Genomic DNA, 26,537 nt, shown 5'->3' on the forward strand with positions numbered 1-26,537 from the left:
GAGGAATGGTGTTGATTTCGCTAAATCTAAATAGATGGCAGTCTATTCTCTCACCTTTACTTTAGTCATTGATTTCCCACTTTGTCTCACTTTAGCCTTTTTCTCTTACTCTAGTTTTTGCAGCAAATTCTGTGTAATAACTGAACACAAGGGCAGAAAGTCAGTTATAAAACACACTGGCAGTTCCCTTTGTATTTGCTGACAGTGTCAGCAGAGAAGCTCTGCTTCAACAGCTTCTTTTCAGCTCCAAACTGACACTGTGTTTTTGCCCAAGTTGTCTGATGGAGAAATGTGAGTCCATAATATCTCTGTTCTACAGAAACCACATTCAAGCTCCTTTTTTCCTCGGGATGTTTTATTCTATTGTTAAAATTGTGAAAACGGTAGATTGGAATCGGCTTGTAACCTAGGCAGCCCCTTTTCATTCCTGTCGTGCTGTAATTTTCTCCCCCGAATTTTTTTTTTTTTTTGGGGGGGGGTGGGCGTTAAAACTGACATTTCCTTTAGTTCTGATTTAGAAGCATTTTCTCTCACACAACATTTCACCCCATACAATGAAATGAGATTAGATTAAATAGAGAGAAAATTTCCATAGGACTTACTGTGGACATTCATACAGAGACAGCTAATTATCTATTCAGCTCTATTGTGTTGTGCACTGATTCTGAAAAGAGATGCAAGTGTACTTTAAAAAATGCTGACTTGGGTGCTAGTGTAGCTCACCAGGTTGAGCAAGCAACCTATATGCTGCAAGGCTATTGCAGAGGCCAGGTCTGATTCCACTCCAGGCCATTTGCTGCATGTTTCCCCCCCTGCCCCCTCCACCTTTCCTGTTCATGTTCATCATAATAAAAGCTAAAAAGCCTAAAAATTTTGTTTTTATTCCCACAAAGAGACGTTGGTAAGTTACATTTCCCTCCAAATATATTGGAACAGTGAGGGCAATTCCTTTCTGTTTGCTGTAGATTGATGACACCAAAAAAAATCAATATGAGACAAAAGATCAAAATCTCAACTTTTATTTCCAGGTGTTTACACCTAGATCTGATACACAGTTTAGAAGATAGCACCTTTCATCTGAACCAACCCATTTTTCTTGTAAGCAAAATTACTGGAACAGATAAACTTAAAATAGAGTAAAGTGAATAAGATAATTTTTAGTTGTAAATCCTTTGCTTTCAATAACTGCATCAAGCCTGTGACCCACTGACATCACTGAGCTTTTGCATTCCTCTTTTGTGTTGCTTTTCGAGGCTTTCGCCACAGCCTCTTTTAGTTGCTGTTTGTTTTGGGGGTTGCTCTCTTTAGTCTCCTCTTTAGCAGGTAAAATGCTCTATAGGGTTTAAGTCTGGAGATTGACTAGGCCAGTCTAAAACCTTTCACTTCCTGCCCCTGATGACTCCTTTGTAGTTTTGGCAGTGTGTTTTAGGTCATTATCTTGCTGCATGATGAAGGATATCCCAATCAATTTGGTTGCATCTTTCTTTGACACAATGTTTCTGTGGACTTCTGAGATCATTGTACTGCTGCAAGCATGCTTGACATCATCAATGAAGATGAATGAGCCCATCGCTGAAGAAGTCACGGAAGCCCAAGCCATGACATCATCACCACTGTGTTTCACAGATTTCTCCAAACTTTAGCTGTTCCATTGCCTTGGTAAAGGTTCATCTTTCCATAAAAACAGCTCATCAGTCCATAAACCTTTGTCCCTGAATTTCTGAGGCTTGTCTCTGTACAGCCTGGCCTTCCTATTCTTCCTGCTAATTAGTGGTTTACATCTTCTGGTGAGGCCTCTGTACTTTTGTTCATGAAGTCTTCTGTGCTCTGATTGATTTTCCATCTTCTCTCAGCTTCACATTTGCTTTTTTTTGTCTCCCATAGACAGCTCTCTGGTTTTCATGTCGGTTATTGCGCTAACTATAAAAGCCCAGTCTGCACAGGCAAAATCCAAACCTGAAACTGGGCGCAGACATTCAGCGCTATTTATTGCAGGAATAATCAAATAATAAGGACACACATGTGCAGTAAAACACATCTGTCAGTCACATGTTCCAATACTTTTGCTCACAAGAAAAACGATTGGCTTCAGACAAAAGATGCTATCTCTGAACTGTGTATCAGATCCAGATGTAAATACCTGGAAATAAAAGCTGAAATGTTGATATTTGTCTCATATTGATTTTTTTTTTTTATGTCAAACCCAAATGTTTTTAGTCTACAACAAAAATAAATACTTCTGGAGGGGAGTGTATGCTAAAAAATCTGATCTGTTGCCATGTGATTGTGCACGCTCCTCTGTCATAAGAACCCAATGTGTGACACGGGTGTCACAGTTTCACATGTTCTGGAAAATTTCTTGAATAAATTTTTAATTAATTTTTTTTTTTTTTTTTTTACAATTCTGAATAAATTTTCCTTTAAAGAGAAATGGGTGTGGGCTCTTACAAACTGTGTCACTTGCACATTCTGTAATAGTTTATGGATCAACTTTGTGGAGTGTAATGCATTGACTTGAGAAGTTATGCTCTGTTCCTCATCTCAGAATGATGTCAGTGTTTACTGCTGCTAAGTATTGGCCCAGTACAAGTAAGGTGTCTAAGCTATTAATGTTACATGACAAATTTCAACTAACTCTTTGCTCAACCATAGTCTGCATGCATTTAAGATGCATTGTCTTATACCTGTGAAGCATGCCATAATGGAGGGAAAAAATCTGAGAGAAATATTACAAAGTAGTGTAAAGAGCCTCATGGCCGGTGTCTCATACATTAACATAAAGCTAATGCTGGGATGTTAGGTGTAATCAGTGACAAGAATTTTAGCATGCAAAACACAGCCAAGTGGATTGAAATGTAATCAAGTAAGCAGGCAATTGATCATAAACCATATTACTAGAAAATTCTAACTTTGACCTGAAAACAATGGTGGATCAAATGTTGTTAACATTTAATATTTGTTGCACATATGATGACAGTCTTTGAAAATATATAAACATTTTCGTATCCCATAATGGTGCGAGAGGAAAAGTAATGGGATAGGTAAAGTCAGCAGGAATGAATGTGTGTTCAACATTACATTACATGCCACTGTTGCTGAGGTATTTCTGTTGGGACTATAACTGTGGTCTGACTAACAGACAGCAGCCCTTAGAATTGTAGTGAGGCTGAAAACTACCTTTTTAAGGCTAGAGAATAACTCTTATATCAAAAATAGATGTCACAATAAAGCAGGCAATACTCTGTTGTCTTTTTTTTTTTGTCTTGTACCTACAGAGGAGTATTTCTTCTTGCGAAACTACCAGTGAGTACCTCTTCATCATTGTCATTTCAGTGTTATGCTGTGCTACTGCTTTTTGTGAATTAAAACTTATCACGAGGTACTGAATAAAAGAACTGTCACTGGAAAACTGAACCCTTTTGTCTCTAGCTACAGTATGGGTTACAAAGTCTAATTTCAGGTGTGAGCTGGAACTGAATTCGGGCAGTTGAGTGCAGCTTAAGAAGGTCGATGATCTACAGCACACTTCAATAAAAATTAGTTCTCAGCTGGTGCTTTGCCCTGTCAGTGGGATCATACTAATCAGTTCACTTATACACTGTGTGGGTATGGTAGGACGGGCAATGGCACTTGAATCCACACATCCACTTGACACCGGATGATTTGCGAGTGGGAGTGTTTGTCCCTACATATTCATCCATATGCGTGTGTTCACTTCACACTTGAGCGAGAGGCATCTGCCTGCTGCATCACTTGACTGGCACTTTGCTTCTGTTTTATTCCTTCCAGAGTGCCGGCGGCAGGTTGCAAAGTGGATTTATCTGATCTGCACCATGTGTGAGAGTATAATGATATGTACACCTGCCAAAGTATCTATTTACACACCCACCACCCATATGCATTTTCATACAGTTGCGTGTGTGCATGTGTGTTGTTTCATCCCACACGTATCTGTGGGTGTGGGTACATTTTCAATTCCCTCGACTTGCTCCATCACAACCAATGCCGACTCTTACTCTTCTTGATTTAGTGGGATTAGATCAAAACTTGCTGACAAAGGGAAAAGAGGAGACAAAGCATTAGCAGACTTTATTAGCAAAGGGTGCGTATGCAATTGGGTGTGGGGGTGTGTCGGGGGGGGTGCGCATGTAGTTGTTCAGTTATTTTTATGAAGACCAGTTTAGGATTTATTGCATCAGTAAGAGTACTTTTTACCCACGATGGCTGTTTGATGGTTAAGACTTCTTTTTAGAGTTAGTTAGAATAGGCAGTATTTGCTTTTGGCTGTTGCTTGGGTGGGCGGGGGGGTTTGCAAGAGCAGCCTGTAGTGATCACACTAATGCCATTATCAGTTTTTTTTAATAGGTCCAAATGATTATCTTATTGATTCCTTATCAGTTTTCGGTGTGGGGGAAAAAGTTTGCCTACAGAAGCAGCTCTTTTCTGTGTTCTGTACACAAAAAAAACTGCATTGGGGGTGCATACGCTTCTGCCTTGAGTTTCTGCCATATCTCTGCAACGTGCAACTGTCAGAAAAACATTGTCGCTTTGATTAAATTACTACTTAATTTACTCGTGGTTCCTAGGATACTTAGGCGTAGAATGGGATTGCTATGGTCTGAGTGCAACAAGTGTAGACTGTGTCTAAAAGGTGGACATAGCTTCAGCTCTGCAAAGTTGACCTACCTGCATTTGTTCTAATAGGCAGCAGGTTTCCACTCATCTGATTACAAACAGAGGTTTGGGTATATAGAAGTCTATGGGAAATGGCCTTCATATCCCTTGTTTATGAGCTATTTATGACTCCTAAACAGTCTGTGGTCTCAGTTGTTATTTTCAAGTCTAAATGAATGCAGTATAAGTTTTTGTTAGCTTCTCTGTCAAATCCACCCCTCCTTCATCACATCTGCTTTCAGAACCCCAGAATGATGTTAGCCAATACTAGAGTCATTACAATGGGACTTCACTAACCAGTGGATGACACTGTGGTGGCTACATCCATTTTTATACACTATTTTATATACTATTGCACATTTTTATTTACTTTTGCATTTAACCATACCAATATTTGGTCAACGCTGCTCCCCCTGTGGGGGAACAGCTCTAACATCATCAGGAGGAGAGCTGCTAGTGTTCTGATCAGTGTGTGCATGTATAACGTGTTAATACATTTATTGTTCAGACTTTCTGAGGTTATACATGAGTATTTTACATTCCTGTAAGATGCCTCTCTTTGTAACTTGCATGCACGCTCAAACACCCAAATATACTCTTCCTCCTCAGGCCCTGTTAGCCACTGTTCTTATAAATCTTTTTTTAAACTTGTTTCGACCTCCTAATCTCCCCATCCAGCTCATCCAGCTTCTTGCTCACTCCCACTTGTTTTTTCTTCTCTCGCTTTCCCTGCCCTGACTGCCCTCCCTTGTGACTAACGTGTCACTTTCTTCTTTCACCTTGCTGCCCCATCTTTCTCTCTCACACACTCCCTCTGCGTCTCTAATTCTCTCTCTTTCCACTGTAGCTCTTTATCTGAGAATTTTTTATCTCTGACAGGAGTGTTGAATTTTTCCTCTTCCTTCTTTCATCTCTGATTTATCCCTCCATCCCTGTTATTCTCGCTCGCTCGCTCTCTCTCTCTCTCTCTCTCGCTCTCTCTCTCTCTCTCTCTCTCTCACCTCTCTCTCTCTCTCTCTCTCTCTCTCTCTCTCTCCCTGTGTATTGGTGTTTATGACACCCTGCAGTTCCCTTATCTAGCACACCCTGCCTTGGCTGATAACTGGGGCTTGTCATCTGCTTCTAGCATGGTGTTTGGGTGCAGATGAGTGCTTGTGTGTAAAGATTGTACTGAATGGTATGCACGTATCTGCTGAAGTGTGCGTGCGTGTGTGCGTGCATGCGTTGGCGTGCGTGCGTGCGTGCGTAAGAGAAATTTTGCCCACATGCAGAAGAGATTAGCTCGCCCTCTGTGTAATCAAGTCAAATGTGGAAACAGATATTACGTGTGGATGTTTGAATTTGATGCTGTGTGTGTGTGTGGTGTGTTGGTGTGTGTTGTGTGTGTGTGTGTGTGTGTGTGTGTTGTGTGTGTGTGTGTGTGTTGTGTTTGTGTGTGTGTGTGTGTGTGTGTAGGTGCACGGCTATCATTTGACTGAGAATTAAGAACATGCAGATTTACTATAGTATTTACTTTATCTGGCATTTTCTTATTTTTTTAATATTCATCTACATTCTATACTCTGCTAAATATACAATATATACTGTAGACATAATGTAATGCATACAAACATACACTTACACCCTCATAGCATTGATGTAACATGTGAAGTTGACTTGTCTTCCTAAAATGGGAGCATTATACTGCTCGCAGCTGCCTCCAGGGTCCACACATAATAGGATCAAGCTGGGGTTGCACAATTTTGTCATCATGTCACGGTGATAAACTTAACCAAATTCCACTCCAAGAGTTTTAAGGAGGAAACTTTTTGATGTTTCGTTATGCAACACCAAGGCAATTTTCATGACACTCAGGACTAAGATTTTTTTTTTTTCTCACCACTTCATTTTTTGTATGGCACTCCTCTGAAATTGTTTATAATCAGTCACTGTCTGTGAATAGTTTCCTTCCAAGCACATTTTCGTTTGAGCTGTGTGCACAGATCCACAGCACATCATGTTAAAAGGTTTTGACACGAGGGTCTATTTCACCTGCTAGATTCGATTTTCTAGAAGAAAATGTGCAAAGACACAAATAATGATATGAAGCAGCAATAGCCTGCATTTAGGAAGTACACTGTGGACTAACCATAGTGAATCTGGCTGGGATTCCAAACAAAACAACAATCAGTCTGTTTTCCTTTTAATTTATTTATTTATTTTTTTATGACAGGATGCACACAAAAACACATGCACGCTGTGTGGTGTTTGTCACTGTCTCAGCTGCTAACATCCAGCCAGGACAGCGTGGATGACATCAACTGTCAGCCCTGACTGGGATGCCCTTGAACTTCTGTGTCATTTTTGTGCGCACAGATGCACAAAATTCACTCACACACAAATCACAGACAAATGAATCTTCACAAACTGTGTACATGCATACAGTCAGTCGCACATTTCTGCAGCCAGTAATCTGTGTTTGCAAGCTGAGATGAATCTTATTTTTAATTTTTTATACGCATTTGTGTGGTTTTTAATAAGACAAACTAAATGAAATATTGAAAAACATTTTATACTTGGCTGTGGAAATGCAGCAATGTTCAGTTGAATCAGATTTAGCAATTCAAGATGCAGATCTGATCTAAACTTCCACTGAAGCCTCCACTTTACACAAGAGACTAAAGATCATGGCAGGGAAAAAAAATTGGATCTGCATGAAGACACCAGGATTTGATGAATTGCACAGAACCTTTGAACTACAAGACAAATAAAAAGATTAAAGAGCGAATGAAGATTAATGAATGAAAAATCTCTTAAAGGTCATATTTCATCGTGTTATCTACTACCTTGTTTTCATTGCAGCTGTATTAAGAAATGGCTCGACTGCCTAATTTTTAAATTATTGTCATCTTGTTGCACCATCTTGTTTGGCAGCATTACACTACACTGGGATGGAAACCTGACTGTAGCAACAGTACACTCAGTGTTGATATGCACTTACACATGCTGCTCACCGAACTAAACAGAAAGACAGTCAATAAATTGCGCATCAATTTCTGTAATTACCACAAACCATTGAGCAGGATTGGCACAGAATTTAATCTTTCTGCATCTCCTGACAAAAACACACATACACATACAGTATGCAGTAATAGACCTATGGGCAAAATGACAGATATCAGCTCTTCACAAGCATTACACTGTGTGTTATTGCTCATTTTGTGCTTTTGTGCTCTAATAACACCCTGCCAAAATGTTCCTTAGGAGATCAATACAGGCTTTTGGTACTGAATGGAATAACTACAGTATATAACCCCATGCACAGGAAAACATAACTAGTAACACACACAAAGACACAGGCATAAAATTTTTTCTGAGATTGTATTGATTGGTTACATTTAAAGGAGCAGTGTTCAAAATTCAAAAGCCATAAATAGAAAGGTGGAGGCAAAAGGAATGTCACACATCAAAATATAAGGTATATAAGGTATATTGTGAATTTAGGCTCTCAGATTTACAGTAAATACTGATGGATAAGGATACTGATGGATATGATTATATAGGAGGAGATAAGCTTTTCACGCATGTAGCAAACGCTAAGTTTGTTTTAAATTTAAAAAAATATATATATATTGACCAAGGATAGAACAATTATTTCAACAATATGTCAGTCACCCAGCTTTGATGAAAACATTTTATTTGGAGGTCCAAGAAAAACAGTTCAGCACAGGTAGATCATCACAAGAGATGATCGCCCCTCTTACATAAGAGTCACTTAAGTGTGCATGTATTTCCAATTATTCCTTTTTTGCTCATCCGTGCCCTGCAATGCTTTGACGTAGCCATGACAATCACAAACAGATATTACTAAGGAAACAGTCTTAGTTAATATCCTCTTGCCTCCATTTCAGTGCCTTTGCATGTAGATGTGTGTATGGGTTTGTGTATGTATATATATATATATATATATATATGTCTTTATTCAGAGAGCTTGTTGACTTGATCCCAGCCAAGAGACAAAAGGACCCTGGGTAACTGGACTCTAGTGAAGCCCCGTGTGGCACTGGAATAGTGTCTGGGATAGCTGCCATTCTCTCTCTCTCTCTCTCTCTCTCTCTCTCTCTCTCTGTGTGTGTGGGTGTTGTGTGTGTGTGTGTGTGTGTGTGTGTGTGTGTGTGTTGTGTGTGTGTGTGTGTGTGTGTGTGTGTGTTGGTGTGTGTGTGTGTGTGTGTGTGTACGTTGTGCAGTGTAAGAGAATAGTGAAGTAAAAGTCGCTGGACTAGTAGTTTAATTACATTTTCAGTAGATTAGTCCTTTAAAAAAAAATGTTTTTAGGAATTGAACTCCCTCTGGGCGTCCTGATGGATGTGAAGGTCCAGACAGTGCATATACTTGACCTTTGGGTAGTGTACGTGTAAAAGAGCAGGTGTTATAAAGTGCTCACACAGGACCACATCATGAATAAATCTCCTCAATCTCAGCCTGAGGAAGACTCACCACAGCCATGCTGAAGCAAACATGACATTGACCAGCACTTTTGTTTCAAGTTGTGACTACGCATGCCAAAACTTTTAGTTTATGTACGACCTGATGACCTGTAAACAAGTAGGCAGCAATAGCTTAACTGGGGGCATTTTTGCTGGCATGTAACATTTTTGCATTATATTTTGCTATAGTTTCATCATGTGTCCAAAAAGCTCCAAAAGCTTCACAACCAGCAGGCGACTGGATTTGGATGATATATTCTGGTTTAGTATGGAGCATTTGAGTTCTACAGTTTGTCATAATTTTATGCATTACTGCATAAAATGCATGATTTTAAGGTATTGTTAACTTTTTTTTTTCAAAACTTCCAAGTTTATTTTCCAAGTTACATCTTCAAAATATGTAAATGATAATCATTTTTAAAATGCTGTCTAAATAATTACAAATTTAGATTCAAATCACCACAGCATTTAGTTTACAATAACTATAAATTCTGAACATGCTGTGGCTTTTATTTTATTTTACTGAACTAATGGCCCAACCTATAAAACTGCTTTACCCCAGAATATATTTTTTACAAGTCTTACACTCTCTCTATTAAACACAGCTGCTGTGCATCCAAAAAACAGTACATTCAAATGTACTTGAGTGATATTGAGTTGTCCTGTACTGTACAAGGTGTTGGCATGGTGTTTAATGTACCAGCTTTTCATAAGGCAAAGCTAATGGACATCTGGTTCAGTTGAGCCTTGTAAAATATAGCAACCATTCGGTCAGGTATTCATTGTTGTATCATCAGTGAAAATGTCCTCTAGTGTTTCTTAAGAAAAGATATATATAAAAAAAATACCATTTCAAGAATAGCTAAATCATTTCTTCTCTGGCCAATATGCTATGGTTGAACAGCTGCCAAAGGAAGACGATTAGAGGATAGAATGAAAGAAACAGGCTGCTGGGAAATGAGGAGCCAAGGAGCTGATTGTATTTTACCACACTGCTGTTTTCTTCAGCTGGTGGATTACAATCCGCCTTCTCTCTCCTCTCTCTCTCTCCCACCTCTCTCTCCTCTCTCTCTCTCAGACACTTGCTCTCGCTCTCCCCCCACCCCCACCTCAACCTTATTTTCTGTCTTATTCCTTTTGCTTGAATTCTATTCTTTTGAATTTCAGTTAAATGTTACTACAGTAATGTATGCCCTTTCTCTCTGTTATGACAGACAGAAAGATGTATGGATGCATGTAAGTTGTAATTTCGACATGTACATTAGTTTCAGCAGCAAATTCATCACCTCAGATTTTTAAAGTGCTTGTGCTTGAGTTTGTTTTGTTTTCATTTATTTTTAGGTTAGTTTAAAAGTTTGCACTAAAATTATAAGATGACGGTAAAGAGTATAAGACATTGTACAAAATAGTACATTATGGTTTGGGACACCAAGTAATCACAAAGGAAATATTGAATTGTATCAAAATTGTATCAAAAACTTTTACAAAACAGTGTCAGGGCAGAATTCCATGACCTGAAACTGAGGAGGGATTAGGTGATGCAACCAGACAATGAGCCAAAGTGGACAAGTAGGGGGAAAAAAAAGAAAATGACTGGTTATTTTACTAATCAAATCATAACATTGTATACATACAGTGTGAAATGTGCAGAATTCAGCCAATGTCAGCAGCACCACCAGCCTCCATTCCTTTCAAGTTAAACATCCACACACCTGTTCTGAATGTGGTTACAATGTGTTCTGACACAGAAAACCTCCGATTGCTTTCCTAGATCAAAGTACTGCAGAACATGCTGATTCAGCTTTTATCTTTGTACCCAATTAACAGATGGACTTACTGGCTCTTTTATTCACATTATAGAAATATGAAAAAATCTCACCTTTTTTGGGATCTCTTTTGGGAAGAGGTTTGCTCCTTATTGCCAGAGATTTAGGATTGATAAATGCCATGAACCACAGTTGTATTACGCATGAGTGACTTGTGTTTGCTAAACATTTCACGGTACCCAGAACATACTGGTTTTCCATGGGAGACACTATATGTATAATTGTCATGTGGCGTTATCTTCATCAGCTTTCAGTGGTAAGGTATATTTTGTTAAAAAGAACTGAACTTAAAATTTCAAGAAAGTCTTGAATTTTTTTTCTATAATTTTTTTATATTAACTGTTTTTCATTTCACTTTTACAAATCCTCCCACCTCCACCACCATACAAATCCCTCGCCCCTGATTAGACTGCTGCCTCACAAACCAGATCCCAGTAAACGATGGATGGATGGATGGATGGATGGATGGATGGATGGATTTCATTAAAAAAAAAAAAGACCTAACATTTCCAGTCCAAACCTATACTCTATAAAACAACCACATGGTGCAGTTGCTGCTTTACTGTTCTTGGAACTTTTTTCATTTTATCTCAGTCACTGCATCGAACTCCTTTGTCTGTGTGTTTTCACCCTTCTCTGGTTGTGGTTAGCAACTGCCAGCAAAGTGCCAGTAAGTCATGCTTTTCAACACTATAAAATTACCCTTTGGATAAGTACTATAGCCAGAGAGACTCCAATGTAAAACTAGCACAGCAAGATGAAATTCACTGGGGGTACAAATTGTATTACAGCCTCCATTAGCCTTTGGCCTCATCTGTCACAGAAGTAAGACCTAAGTAAGAGCAAGCAGACCGTGCACAGGTCAAATATCCAATAGCAGGTCTGTTGGCACAGTTACAGAGAGGCTATAAGTCAATCAATGAGTTGAAAAAGAGTCAAACAAGGATGAAAAACAAGTCACAGTACACCAAACACTAAGAAATGTCTTTCTTCCTTTGGTTTGTGCTGCGTGTGCTCCTGTGTGTGTTTGTGCTTGTTCCTTGAAGGTCTTCTTGTAAGTGAAATAGACTTTTTGGAACTGGAAGGAGTGTAAATATCAACAGTCGGACATGCTGATGTTTGGATTTCACTACAGCAATCATTTTTCTTGTACACATAAGCACTTCCTGTATACCATAAAGCACCTGACATTCTCAACACAATCTCAACACATTATCACCACTGACCATCTGTTCTTGTTGCTGATGTTGCTTCTGTGGAGAGTTCAGCCAAGTCATTACAGATTCATCCTATTTATTTGAATTATGTTCTGCCAAAAAAAAAAAAAATCTCCGCCTGCCCGCTTGCATCATTTTGAGTGCATCAACCATCATGTACTATCTGATCAATAAACATACCTTTAAATGTAACTTTCAGTCAAAACACTTGTTTTGCTTTACATCAGGGAATTAGATTTTTAACTTTTAGGAGAATGGCTTTCCCAAACAAACATAAAAATCACTGCAGTCACCTGCTTTGTTTTGTTTTGGGGGGTTTTGGTATACAACGCACAGAGATCCCTCCCTGCTGTGACTTATACAGATTTCTTCAGATTCCAGCATTTGACTCCCAGCTAACACTATATTCACCTTACACTTTTTTTTGTAACAAAAGCAAAGTGGAATGTTTTTGTGTGAGTTAATAATGAATGCACAAATGCAGGAAGAAGTTCAGCCCATGTGCTCAATGGGGGTTGTTTTTGTTTATTTGGGTTTTTTTGGAATAAATCTTTTGTCTTTTCTGTCTATCATGTTCCTCTTCTTGTATAAAGTGAGTATTTTGTGTGTTTGTGTGTGTGTTGCAGGTTCCTCGGCGTCCCCCCAGGCAGAGGCAGTTGCCCACTCACTGGTCCGTTGCCCTTTGACCTCATCTACACAGACTACCATGGCCTGCAGCAGATGAAGCAACACATGGGGCTCTCACTCAAGAAACACAAGTCAGTGGCTATGCATTGGTGTGTGTGTGTGTGTGTGTGTGTGTGTGTGTGTGTGTGTGTGTGTGTGTGTGTGTGTGTGTGTGAGAGAGAGAGAGAGAGCAATTTTACAGGCACGAAAGTGAGTTTATGGATTAATTATTGCTGGTAATAAGGCATACATGTCTCCATCCAGATGTCTTACTGTAAGTCATTCAGCTTGTTAAAATCACACTCACATATTGTTATGCAGACACACAGTTGCGCACACGGGCACACACTAACACCCATATACACACATATGCACACTCACTGTCCCTGTAATCATGCATCTCCTTCCAGTTAGAACAGCTCAAATTGCACAAAATGTCAAACACGTTATAGTGTGTATGTTGCTATGCAATGGACCAACACCACAACATGCATACACACAAACTGGCCTTGCATCACCTGTCATGCTCCATTACCGGGTACATCAATAATAATGAAAACCATATGTAGTGCAGTAATAGGGGTGTATATGAAAGTGAAAGCTCAACATTGGTATACATGTATTAGTTACCCCACAGGAAAATAAACATCAGTTCATCTGAGCACCAGTTTTCAGTCAAATCCTGTTTCCGCAGCTTATTATTACTGTTTGAATGCACTCAGAGACTCACTGAGTGGTTAAGAGGTGATTAAACATGAAAAGAGGAAGAGATGGGGGAAGGGGGGGGTGCCATTAAAGAATTGTGCTAATGGCTTTTGGCATTGTTACAAAGATTCAACAACTTGGAAAACTAGGCCATGACAATTATAAGACTGTGGCAACAAAACATAAAGAAAAACCAAAAACAGGAATTTAAAGTACCACACTGCATTTGGAAAGGAAAAACTAAAGAAAAGAAACTTAGCTGCACATTCCTGCAGAGCACAGCAATATGAAGCCACATTATCTTCAGAGGACTTTCATGTTGTTGCCTCAGAAACAAACAAGATTGAAAGTCAAACTTTTGCCTTGTCCTCTCCAGCTCCTTAAAAACAGCTTCCAGTCACTCCGCTCCGTCCCACTATCATTTTTTCTGGGCCAATAAACTGGCATTTGTCTGACCCCTGTGTGTGATAACGGCAATTGACATTTTGCTTCCTTGTTTTGGCTTCCAGCATAAAGAAGCAGCAATGAAAGATAAGAGGAGAGGGCATGTGTGAGTTGGAGGCCAACTGAAAGTGAAACAGTAGGAGACGAGAGTAAGGACGAGATAGAGCAGCGATGGTGTGTGCAGATGGAACACAGAACAGAGAAAGAAAGATGCCACAACACAGAGGAGTAGATGGTACCTGGAGTCAACCTGGCACCACATATAAAGGGCCACTCCATGTATTTTTAAAATCCAATTACTGGCGAGAGAAATGGATTAGTGGTGGGCTGGGGAGCCGTTTTCCCAGCACACAACCTTTTTTGCTCTCTCTTTCTCACAATTTGTCTCCTTTTTCATGAGTTGTCTTGTGCACACATTTCCACCCGACAGTCAGTCAGCACCTAATTGCTTGCTGAGGTCAGCAGTTCTTTACTCCGTCATTACCGTGTGGAGTCTTGATTTCTGCCTCCACTAACAGGATGTGGCTTTTAGTGTTTGTAGGAGACAGTCATTGTTCGCCCAGAAGCTTGCGGTGAAAGAATTATCTGAATGTTCCAGCAATACAGACACAGAACCAGGAACATCTATCTTCACTTTCACAAAAGGATGCACTTAAGTGATTTAAAATGTATGATGAAGAAAGAACAGAGGATATTCAGTCTTGTGTGGATCCATATTAACACACTACAAGCTCTCAAGAATGCAATCAAATTTGCATTCAGGTAAATTATAGCTATATGCCATTAATTAATATTGCTGTAAAGCCAGAAAGCTGAGCTTTCCCCCTTTGTGGATCATTGCTTCGTGCTTAATATTAACCCACCAATTTTACCATCCCCAGAAGTGCAAGATAGGTCAATAACACCTACCTTTTCACCCCTTTTCTAACTCTTTCTTGATCCCGCCGCCTCTCTCTCTCCCACTCTCTATCTCTTGTTCTATCTCTCTCACCTTGTCTGGTCTAGTTGAGTCTCTTGCTCTGAAAGGAATCATTAATCAAGTGCTCTGTGCTTTGGGACCCTTCAGCTCCCTTTAATTACTTTTGTTATATGCTCCCACCAACATCCAGAGTCATTAATTATACCTGAACAAGATGGTGCTCTCCGGTCCGGCGTGCTGTTTGTGGTTGTGGAATCGCATGTACTCCTGTATGTGAGCTCATTTGCATGCAAGGGTATATCAGTGTATGTGTGCTGTTAACGATGGCGATAGAGATAACATCAAACCAGCTCATCTGATAATACGACCAGCCTATCGACTTCCTCTACATGATGAATTTACTGCTCTGACAGAGGCAGATCGGAGCAGCTATCCAGGGTGAGGCCTCCAACAAAACAAAAATAACAAAGTGCCTCGTTAAAACTAGAGGAAGCCACCTTTACCTTTACTTGTAATAGAGGAAAATTATTAGGTTGATAAGTAGGTATTCCTAAAATCACTCCAATTTAAAATGAAGAGAGTCACTGTGTTAAAGCTAATGCAGATAGCCAGAGTGATGCAGATAATCAGTATAATTGTTGTCTTTGCTGAGGTGCAAGAACATGTCTACCACTATTTATTTACACAGCTGTTCTTAAAAGGCAGTGATTGGGTACTGTCAAAGTCATACTTTTAGTTATAGTAAGTGCTGGCAGTATATGTAGTGTATGTGTTAGGTTGCTGATGAGTTAGTACCATTAAAATGATATGTGATTACATACTAATGTGCCATGTTACGGCACATACTGTAAATGTAGCCAGTAGTTATAAATTTTTGTCTGAAAAATGTCTTGCATTTCAATAATCAAATAAATAAATTTTCAAAGACTTCACATAATTTCACAGTTGATCACAGTTAATCAGGACAAGAAAATAGACGGGTCCAAAAAAAAAAAAAAACCATAACAATAAAATCTGAAATCAATAAATTTTGTTTAAGACATATAATTCTGTTTCTCTAAGGCTGCAACATTTTTCCCTCAACAGCTCAGAAAATAAAAGGAAAAAAGAGACTGAGAATGTGGGCAGAGGCCTCTGGGTTGATTGCAGCAAACAGGCACAATTAGTCAATAACTCTGCAGCTCATTGCTTTCAGACACGCAGTTAAGGAATATTTTGCATCTCACATTGTCTCCGTGGTGAGTGTGGCGTGCTGAGCTTCGTCATTGTGTGACCAATTGGTTTCTGGCAGCCAGTTGGGTAACAAATCTCTGCTTCTGTATTTGAACAATCTATGAAGCAGAGGTAGGTAGTTGGCAAATTAAAATGTTCCAAAATTGTCATTTCAATCTGTAAGCTGTGGTGCTGTATTCAGAATCCGAGGGGGTGACCCCAGCCTAAATGGAACTGTAACCAAACACAAAAAGATACCAACTCAAGAAGAAGATTGATTATCACAGGGTTAGACAGAATACTGAAGCCGTGTTTTAGGTACTTTGCAATTAGTAGCTCATTCATCTTGGCTCACAGCTGACCTCTAGCAAATACTTATTTTCACATAGGTGTGGAGAGTCCCCATTGCAGTCTGATGCTTTTTTTTTTTTTGCTGTCACACCATTCTATACAGGAGGCGTACGGTGAGCAGCATGCGAGGTGTAAGCTTTAGCAGTGGAAATGTCTTTATAATTGCACAAAGAAAGCACTGATGCATTCATTCATTTTATTTTAAAAAACTGAGAACATCTCGAGGTAGCTCATTATATCTGTGACACATCAACATATCTTCGGAGCAACTCAGAGAACATGTTGTTTTCCTAATTACTGTTGTATTACATCAGTCTGGCCTGTGGAACTGTGATTTAATTCAGATAATCACAGGTTTAAGCGTATCCATACTTCCATACAGAAAATGAGTCACTCAGTTGCACGTGTTGCTCTTGAATTAATATATAATTGCTCATTATATCAGGTAATAACTAACAGCTCAAAATGAAAGCTGAGCATTGGTGCTGTTGTCCACTGAACTCCAGTTTCTTCTTACTCTCCACATTTACATCACAAGACTGCAGGTGACAATGAACCATCCCGCCATATTCGCCTCACCCCAGATGACTGCTGAGTCTTGCTGAGCAACCGTTTAACCCAGATTAGCCCTCACTCTGATCTCCCAATAGATATTCAGCTCAGCTACTCCTCCGCTTATCCCCTCTTCTTCCACTTTTTCCCCTCCCTTTGGGACCTCTTATCTGGTGGCAGAAACATTTTCACCATTTCAGAGTGGTCGATACGTGATGCCGCAGGTTGGAGAGAGGGAGGAAAGAAGACGGGGTAGAGACGAGGAAAACATTTGTTATTAATAATTCATTGTCAGCTTTTCGGATACACTTACAAATAGACACGCAACATTTTCTGCAGAATTTCATCCTCCGAACTTTGAACAACAATGATCTGATGATTGTCTTTTTTTTTTCTTTTTTTTGTTCTTGTTTGTTTATTTGTTTTTTTGCTGATAAGTTTCTCTCCAGGATATAACTCTCTCACTTTATTGGTTGGCCTCTTGGATGCTGCAGTAACTGACAGAACTATCTGAGAATTGTCACACAAGATTGGGGTGTCACCTTGTCTCTAAAAAGAATGAAATGCCCTGAGGGGAATATTTTTCATGCTGTCAGTACTGAAGCTTCAGAAATTGTGTAAACACTAAAAAAAATAAATAAATAAAAGCGAGAGAGACATCCAGGGACTCTGCCTACCCAGAAGCCTGAATTCAAACCGAAAAACTGTTGAAGTCGAATTCTAAATTTTAAAGCTCGGAGAGCTCGCATTTCTAACTTACTTGTTTCACACATTTCTGTAAGTGCGTTGTACAAAAAAATTCATCCATCTGCTGCTTAAATGAAACAGCAAGCTACACAAATATATATGACATTAGATTTTATCCAGTTATTTGTTCAAAAGATATCAGGTTAGGGTGGAGGCTTTCCAGACCGGAAAAGAGTGGAGTTTTTTTTTTTAACACACTATTTACACCACTGTTCAGCACGTATACAGGAAGAAATCCATCATTGGAGAGCCAGAGAAACCAATTTCTCCACTTAAGTAAAAAGACCTCTAGCAGTGGACATGAACTGTTTGCTTCACTGCTGTGTCAGGGAGCATCCACCTGTCAAGGGGCTGCTAAGATGTGAAAGGCAATAGCCATATGAAAGGAGCTGGCAAGGTGGGCTTCTCCAGGCACTAACTTGTTGCAGTTTCTGAATAGTAATCCTGAAATAAAATCGCAAAGCTAAACAGCAGCCAAAATAAAATCATAATGCACTGTTGAGTTGCGATATCTATGAATGCTGGCATCTTAAAATAATTACGTGCGTACAGCTACAAGAAGAATCGTGTGCCCGGAAACAGTTTAATAAGTTATACAGAAACATTAGTTGTTTAATTGCAGATGCAAAATGTTTTCATTGGTGTGTATCTGTCTCTCAGACACGCAGTTATCTGCCAGGAAAGTCTCAAAGCTGAGGAAGTGGACTCTGGTCCTTTAGCTCTTTCTAATCCCCCATGAGCCCACATACTGGCAAGATTTAACATAGTCACAAACAAGGGCAACGTGAGCTCTGCATCTGTGTGTGCATGTGTCTGTGTATCTCTGTGCGAATGATTCTGTTATGAACCTCAGTTATGCTTCACTGCTGTGCCACGAAGCATCCACCTGGAAACTCTATCAGCGGCTCATCGCACCTCCGACCTCTAAAAAGTGTTTTTTTGTCATTTTTATGTCAAACCTGCCACATTGCTGGTTGCTTGTGTTATTTTGGTTATTTATCTGCTACTCCAGTGCCAGCTTCTGTTTTGTTTTTTCTTTCACTTTTGAGAAACCTGATGACCTTGTACTGTTATTGTGTTGTTACACCTGAATGAGTGTCAAATGCATTTTAGTATTAACTAACATTTTAATGACTGGTGTGCAAATGCATTTTAGTATTAACTAACATTTTACATTATATATATTCAACATGAAGGAGTCTATAGATCTGTTAGCACTAACATATTGGTTGTATTGTGCATCCCAACTTTTTTGGAATTAGGTTTATATTTGTTTATATATTTTATAATTTTTTTTAGCTTGGCACCATAATTAGTCCCTTAGGCTGTGTAGTGGTGAACACATCTGCTTTACAAGTGAAAGGTCACTCATTTGATTTCAGCTGGAGATGCAACTCTGCCAACTCAAACGCGTGGAGCTACCCACTCTGGTGACCCCTTGTGGAAAAGGGAGAAGTCAAACGTATCCAGCTGATTTTGTGTATATAGTTTTGATTGCATTGCTGGCTGTCTGCTAGTGCTACTAGTGATTTTCTGTCATTGGGCTTTTTTGTCAAATTTTTCACCAAAAACTTAAGTCTCGAATCCTACATGTGATGCAGAGCTCATAGTTATCAGAGATCACCATGATCAGACAAAAAAAAATCCTTCTACAATCCTGCTGATTCATTTTTTTTAAGAAAATGTTATGTTGTAAAATTAAATTATGATTAAAACAAATTAAGTAATTAACGAGCTTGAAATGACAAAAAGGCATTTTAACAACTACCAATAAGCTATGTGGCATTTAATACACTGACATTTTCAGTGTTTTCTTTTATGGCTTTGTAATAATGTAGTATAGGAATGCACATGAATGAGTATTGTCTTTACAGGTGTCATATTCGAGTGATTGACACCTTTGGCACAGAGCCTGCTTATAATCATGAGGAGTATGCAACTCTGCACGGCTACCGGACCAACTGGGGCTACTGGAACCTCAACGCCAGGCAGTACATGACTATGTTCCGTAAGAAGAACACTATATTACTATTATTATTCACCATGCTGACTTTCATATGTGGACTAATCCATTAGTTGAAGAATTTGTGTTTTATACCTCCAGCTTGTGCATACATGCGCATACACACATTCACAGACCTGCCATCACTTGACATTCATTCTAAATATAATAAAATGACTCCATTTCAGTGTTTTCACTTTTTTTGACAGGTCTGACTGCCTGTTCGCTTTAATTTGGAACAATGTTTTTAACACAGCTATTTTCAGTAACAGCAGCTTCTAGCATCCCTTCAAGTTGTTTCGGTGCTTTATCTCCTGTTTTTCCGCTTCTGTTATATGCTACACAATATGTCTGATCTGCTTTTTCAAAGCTCTTCTTGCCGTCTGTCTCCTCACTTCCTGACTGCAACGTTGACAATTAACTCAATTTTTCTTTCGTATTAAACTCACTGCGGTGTCATACCCATTTAGCTATAGCTGACACTTGGCAGAAAGATGATTATATCATCAATATGTGGCCCACTGTAGACACCCACGTTTCACACTGTCCAAAGCTTTAATGATAGACTCAACCTCTAGCAACACTTGCGAGAGAGCAGCAGCACTGGTCAATGATTACAGTTCTTCAATGCATAAGAGTGTACTGTGCTAAAAAAAAATAATGCTTTGGAATAGCTTTGGAACCATGGATGTAGGTGGTTGTGATCATCCGAAATACTTGGACTCACAGCAAGTACTTAAAGAAATTAGTGCATAAATTCCCATATTAATCAGCTCAGACAATTAAAGTCAACAGCAGCTGGCTTTATGACAATCACTATTTATAATGCTTAGAGAGGCCACGAGCATGCTGACTAAATCATTATACTGAGCCCCACAAGGATAAAGTGCTTTTTTCTCACTTATGTCTCATTCTCTCACTTCAAATAAAACTTTTCTTTCTTTCCTTCTCTCTTTTTCTCTTTGTTTTTTCTCTCCATTTACTAATATCCTACATTTCTGTACTATCGCTCTCTCTACACCACACACACATACACCACACATATACACACACATACGTAAACACATTTAGCTCACACGCCAGACAACTCATTCATGGGCTTTGTTTCGGAGGAGCTGAATGAGACGGAGAAGAGGAGCATCCAACAGAACAAAGTCAACAACATGGCTGTAGTGTACGGGAAAGAAGCCAGCATGTGGAAGGTACGGACAAGCAATTTTCACGCATGCACGCACGCACGCACACACACACACACACACTCTAACATTTAGCTGGTGAGACAGAGTTTGTATTTGTACAAAAGCTTATAATGCATATAATATAATGTAAGTATATTATAACTATATTATAACTATAACTAAGTATAAATGTACACATTCTTGTAGGTACACAGTACGCTGTTCTACATGTTATGCTTTGAGGCACATGTTTACACCTGTAGAAATACACTTAAATAATCTCATAAACATCTCATATGTCATAGACTAAGAGTAAAATGAGGATTATTAATTTTTTATATAGATTAACGCCACACTATGTGCACTAAACAGTAAAAGCTGAATGAAATCAGGTGTAACCACCTTTTAACTTGTGTCAGCACCCCTAGGTGCAGTTTTTTGCACAGTTTTTTTGTGGTACTTTTGAGGCGGGTAGATTTTTCTCGGACTGTTCTCAGAACGTTCCACTTTTTTTTTTTTTTCTATGGAGAAAGGCTGCCTCTGTTGATTCTATGTCTCCTTGCAATCTCAGACTCACTGCATTTTTTTAAATTAAATCATTGTGCAGTTTATACACTAGTTGTTATTTTGGGGTCTTAGTCACATCGCAGAAACAAAACATGCAGTTCTCTGGTGCTATTACATGCCTATTACAACATCTTGAGTGCCTAAAACATTTGCACTGTAGTAGATGTGGAAGATTTCACTGCAGCCCAGCCGTCGTTCAGCCTTGATGTATGCAGACACATTTTTTCATACAATATCCCAAACCATAGGCTGGAGTGTTAACAGAGAATCCCTAGGCACCAAGCTGTTTGCACATTACAGTTTGCTTCATGTGGCTCTATATACACATCTGTACAGCTTCAATTTACAGACAATTTTCCTCTCAAAAGCTGTTTGCTTGTTCATCTGCTCAGTGTAGCGAAGGAAAAGTTGTGTCTGCACTTTTAAAAACATTGTTTGCTGCCATTTCTTTCTACTGTCTGTCCACACAAGTCCCTAGATTAGTTTATAGTTGTTGCCCGTGAGAGATGAACTTAAAGGAGTGATAGGCAGTTATGAATAGACAGTTTGATGAGGAAGCTGGAAAAATGTAATATGTAATTGTTTTTACTAAGTATTGCAGCATTGTTTAGCTAAAATTCTGTCTGAATGTACTTTCTTCTCTTTGTTTCTTTCTTTTTTTCCCTTGTGGGGGACTGTCACTGGCTGGACGTTCATTAGCTTCATGGTAAGAACAAGTTACTTTTGCCAATTATTCCTTTTATTGTTATCTCACATCCTACAGATATACAAAAAAGAGAGTATTTTGCACTGTTTGCATGTCTAGGAATACATATACTCATAAAATCACAACAACTTATAGCATAGTGGTTAGGTGTGCATACATCATGAGAGAAAATTGCCTTCTGCGGGAGTGACTCCTGGCAGGTCGTGCAGCATGTCATTCCTCCACTGGTGAGCCAGGTGCATCCATTATTCACAGTGATATTGAAGGGGAAGGGGATGCTTATTTTGGCTCTCGAAAAATTGGTGTAAACATATTGTACTGAGTGGGAAAACAGCCCAAACCCCGAAGTGTTTTAGAACAACAGAATGCTGAACAAAGTGAAACTGTGTTGCTGCCTACTTTAAATCCCAGTGCAATTAAAGCTGATGTGTTTGAAATTCACCCTCTGTGTAGCTGTCATAAAGTTTGGAAACTACAGCTAACATTACATAAGAAAACATTAATAGTACTACAAACTTGTTTTATTTTTACATGAAAAGATAAAGATGGATAAAGATTTCCAGAGGGATTTAAAAAAAAAAAAAAAAACTTTATTTAACCAGGTAAAACACATTGAGATTAAAATCTCTTTTTCAAGAGTGCCCTGACCATTAAGCTTTAAGCTAAGGAACCAAAAGAGTTCAATAATAAAAGTTTGTTTTATATTTTCATCATCATATATGTAATACTATTATCTTAATACATGATGATTTTTTACTTTTTTTTTCAGTGCTGTACATGAAAGTAACTAAGGGTGGGAGACTTAGCAGATTATATCCTTCTGGCATGTCATCCACACAGAAATCAACATATATACAAACTTCTTTATTTTCTTTAATCTTTGTTAAACCAAATATGTAAGGGACAAAAAACCAGCACAGCAGATTACATTTATTAGCATTCCTAATCCAATGCCTGCTGAGATAGTTAGCTTGTACACACATACTCACAAGCCAGAGTGCAGGTTATGGAATCTGCACTCTTCCACGGTTGTGTTTCTCCTGCTAATTCATTGTCGTTGTCTGCTGCACTTAGCACTTGAGCTAATCTCCTAATTGGCTGGGAAAATCCTCACAGAGGAAGCTATCGATTTCTACAGCCTCCAATTACGGCTCTGCGGGGTGGGCGACACAACAGCAGAGGGATACAGTAAGCTGCTTAAAGCCAGTCGGTCAATACTCTGGTCGGGGTTATGCACCATTCACATGATTAAATTTGGTTGTTAACTGATGCTAGTTTTTTTTTTTCCCAGTCATCCTGCTGAACCTTGACAGCCCCTCTGGCTTTCTCACCCAAAGCATGTAATGTATATACTACATTAAAAAAGGAGAGAAGTATGTATACGTGTAAGTCAGTAAGAACAATCAATGCTCAATCCTTCTTAAAGCCAAGCCTCAGCACAATCATTTTGTAAAAGAAATACCTGCCTAACAGATGTTTCACAGCAGAAGTTACTGACATTTTATTTTTTTAGTAAGCATACAAATTCAACCATATTCCACATATCAAGGTCAATATTGATTAAAGGTGAAGGACGTGTCTCAGCAGGTAATAGGAATGAGTGGAGTGTAGATCTCTTTGGTGATTCAAAAGACAGTTTTCATCTGCATGGTAATACTGAGTATACATATTTGGTGCATTGCTCATGGTTAATAATCACAACACCAAAAACATGGTAGTTCATCCAAATTAAAGGTAACAGCCCTGTGTCTGTTTCACTCAATAAATAATGACCAGATTGCACTTTTTCTTTTTTTTTCCTAAGAGAAAGAGAAGAAAACAAAAGAGGCCATATTTTTTCTTTCTTTTCCTTTGGATTTTAGTGTGGATATCAATTAGAAGAAGCAGCAAAGTGAGCACAAGCTGTTTCCACATACTGTATAAAATGTCGTGTTAGGCTTTAAGTGGTACAAACATAAGGTTACCATAGCTTAGCTGACACACATTCACACAGATAGTGACATACCAGACGCAGCACACTGTACTCGAGCAAAGATTCTTTGAAGGCGACCCTTGCTCATTTCTAATTTCATATTTTTACTCTTGGGCCCTGCTGTTCCTGGGCCTTGGTGCAGCCCCCTCAGTTTATCCACCGTCTCAAACCAATCCTTTCAGCTCCCTTTCCATCCCTTTGTTCAATTCAACTTCCTTCTGATTGGCTGCCCATGGCAAACAGAACATTTGAACAGCAGGTGGCTGGGGATTCTGTGCTTACAACCAGAGCTGTGTGCCTAAGGTGTTAGGAACAGATGCTCTCACTGACATCGTACAGAGCCAAGACCAGGAAAAAAAATGTCTGAAATGGAGCATTTAGAGATGTTTGAAGCCTGAGTTTCTGTCTCTGATGAATTACTTGTACATATGCTGACCTCATTATTTCAAACTTCATCCACGTTTAACATGACCATCCTCCACTGTAACAATGCATATATTATGACAGAAAATCAGGAAAAGCAAAGGTCACCATTATTAATTTTATTCTTCATGGTGTTCTTATTATTACCCACTCTTTCTTCCATATGACCACTGTCTTCACACTTCCTCAGTCTCACCAAACCATCTTCTTCCAGCAGGGTAAAGAAGGTTTCCTCCAGATTCTCCATAGCTACATGGAAGTCCATGGCACAGTCTACTATGAGACCCAAAGACCTCCAGAGGTCCCAGCCTTTGTAAAGAACCATGGCCTACTGCCCCAGCATGAGCTGCAGCAATTATTACGCAAGGCCAAGGCATGAAAAAATGATTATTTTTGTATTTATACTTCATCTGCTTATTCTCACCACTGTTTAATCTCACCACTATTTCGAGTGAGCACAGACTTTGCTTCTGGAGCTTGCATTCTGCCTTTCTAATGGGCTTAAACAAAACTGTGCTGCTGTTAAATGACCATAATAATCACAAAATTACATACCTGATTTATCCTTTTTTCTTCATCTTAGCTTTTCATTGGCTTTGGGTTCCCCTACGAGGGCCCGGCCCCTCTTGAAGCTATAGCCAATGGTTGCATTTTCCTCCAGCCCAAGTTCAACCCGCCCCACAGTTCACTAAATCACGAGTTTTCCGAGGCAAGCCTACATCTAGAGAGGTATGTTCATTATGTTTATTTTCTTCCACAATCAGTCATGCTGCCAACAGATTCATTAAAGTAGTGGCTCAAACATTAGATCCAGACTGCATTGCTGGCAGGCTGGGAAAGTATAACTATTTTATGTTTATTCATACAAAAGGATCACAGTGTCATCATTGTGGAGATAAGCTGAGCAAATCTTTATTTATTTCAATGACATGTATCTATAGAGCTCTTGGTGTGTTCACTGCATTTGTTTTCCATAGGTATTCTCCCAGCACCCTTACGCAGAGCAGTACATTGGTCGACCTCATGTCATGACAGTGGACTACAACAACTCACTGGAGTTTGACGCTGCTATCAAGGAAATCATGAGGACTAAGGTACTCGCATAAACAGTACTAAAAAACTAGAGTAGCTACATATACTTACGTGCAGTCTAGCCCCTGTTTAGCTCATGTGATATAACATTTCATGATACATTTTTTGTATAGCTTTCAACAATCAGTCCCTTTTTTTTTCTTTACATAGTGAGGTTAGAGTTACAGATGGCATGGTGTTTTTATTGGTATATATTGTTTTGTTTACCATTGCCATCAAGAAGCTGTGATAAAATCTAAGTGGCAGACCTGCTCTTGTTGCCGTGAGCCAAATAACTGTTTTTTAAACTTTGATGAAACAGCACAATAGCTTTGCTATGGTCAAGTCCTCCAGAGGGAATTTGCCGGTCTGTAGGTAGCAGACTGATATTGCAGAGTGCTGAACCTTTCCATTCAGTGAATGTGGGCTGGTATAGATTAAGGATGTTAGGGACTTCCAAGAGAGAGGGAGAGGGGCTAATTAAAGAGTCAGCCAGGTACACTGAATCTTTTTAGAAAGCATGCACATGTGTTGCAATGTAGAAACAATTAAACGCATGAGCTGAGAAGCAGAAAGATGGAGAGGGAGTTTGGGGTCTACACTGACCAAGCATCTGCACAGTCACAAAAGCTCTATAAAGCAGAAATCTAATATGCCAGGCAGGCATATTTTCTATTCTAAAATACCAACAGGATTTTATATCTGGATCTAAATAATGTTTAAAGTTAAAAAGTTTATCTTTGTAAAACAAAACTTGCAGGTGCGTCACTTCCATGAACTTGACACTGTGAGAGATGAATCTGTGAATCATGTCACTATGGCATCACAACATCTGGCCT

At 39.1% G+C, this 26,537-nt stretch overlaps 1 protein-coding gene across 1 annotated transcript in view; it reads left to right on the plus strand.

Moving 5' to 3' along the window:
* LOC115789362 (alpha-1,6-mannosylglycoprotein 6-beta-N-acetylglucosaminyltransferase B-like) overlaps positions 1-26,537 on the plus strand; it is a 125,405-nt gene that overhangs the window by 92,497 nt on the left and 6,371 nt on the right. Inside the window, 8 exon segments of the mRNA XM_030742750.1 lie at positions 12,810-12,941; positions 19,654-19,787; positions 20,853-20,983; positions 23,203-23,205; positions 24,842-25,000; positions 25,211-25,325; positions 25,328-25,356; positions 25,605-25,721. Coding sequence (XP_030598610.1) covers positions 12,810-12,941; positions 19,654-19,787; positions 20,853-20,983; positions 23,203-23,205; positions 24,842-25,000; positions 25,211-25,325; positions 25,328-25,356; positions 25,605-25,721 — 820 coding nt within the window.

This window comes from Archocentrus centrarchus, chromosome 1 (assembly GCF_007364275.1).
Source record: "Archocentrus centrarchus isolate MPI-CPG fArcCen1 chromosome 1, fArcCen1, whole genome shotgun sequence".
NCBI classification, from domain to species: domain Eukaryota; kingdom Metazoa; phylum Chordata; class Actinopteri; order Cichliformes; family Cichlidae; genus Archocentrus; species Archocentrus centrarchus.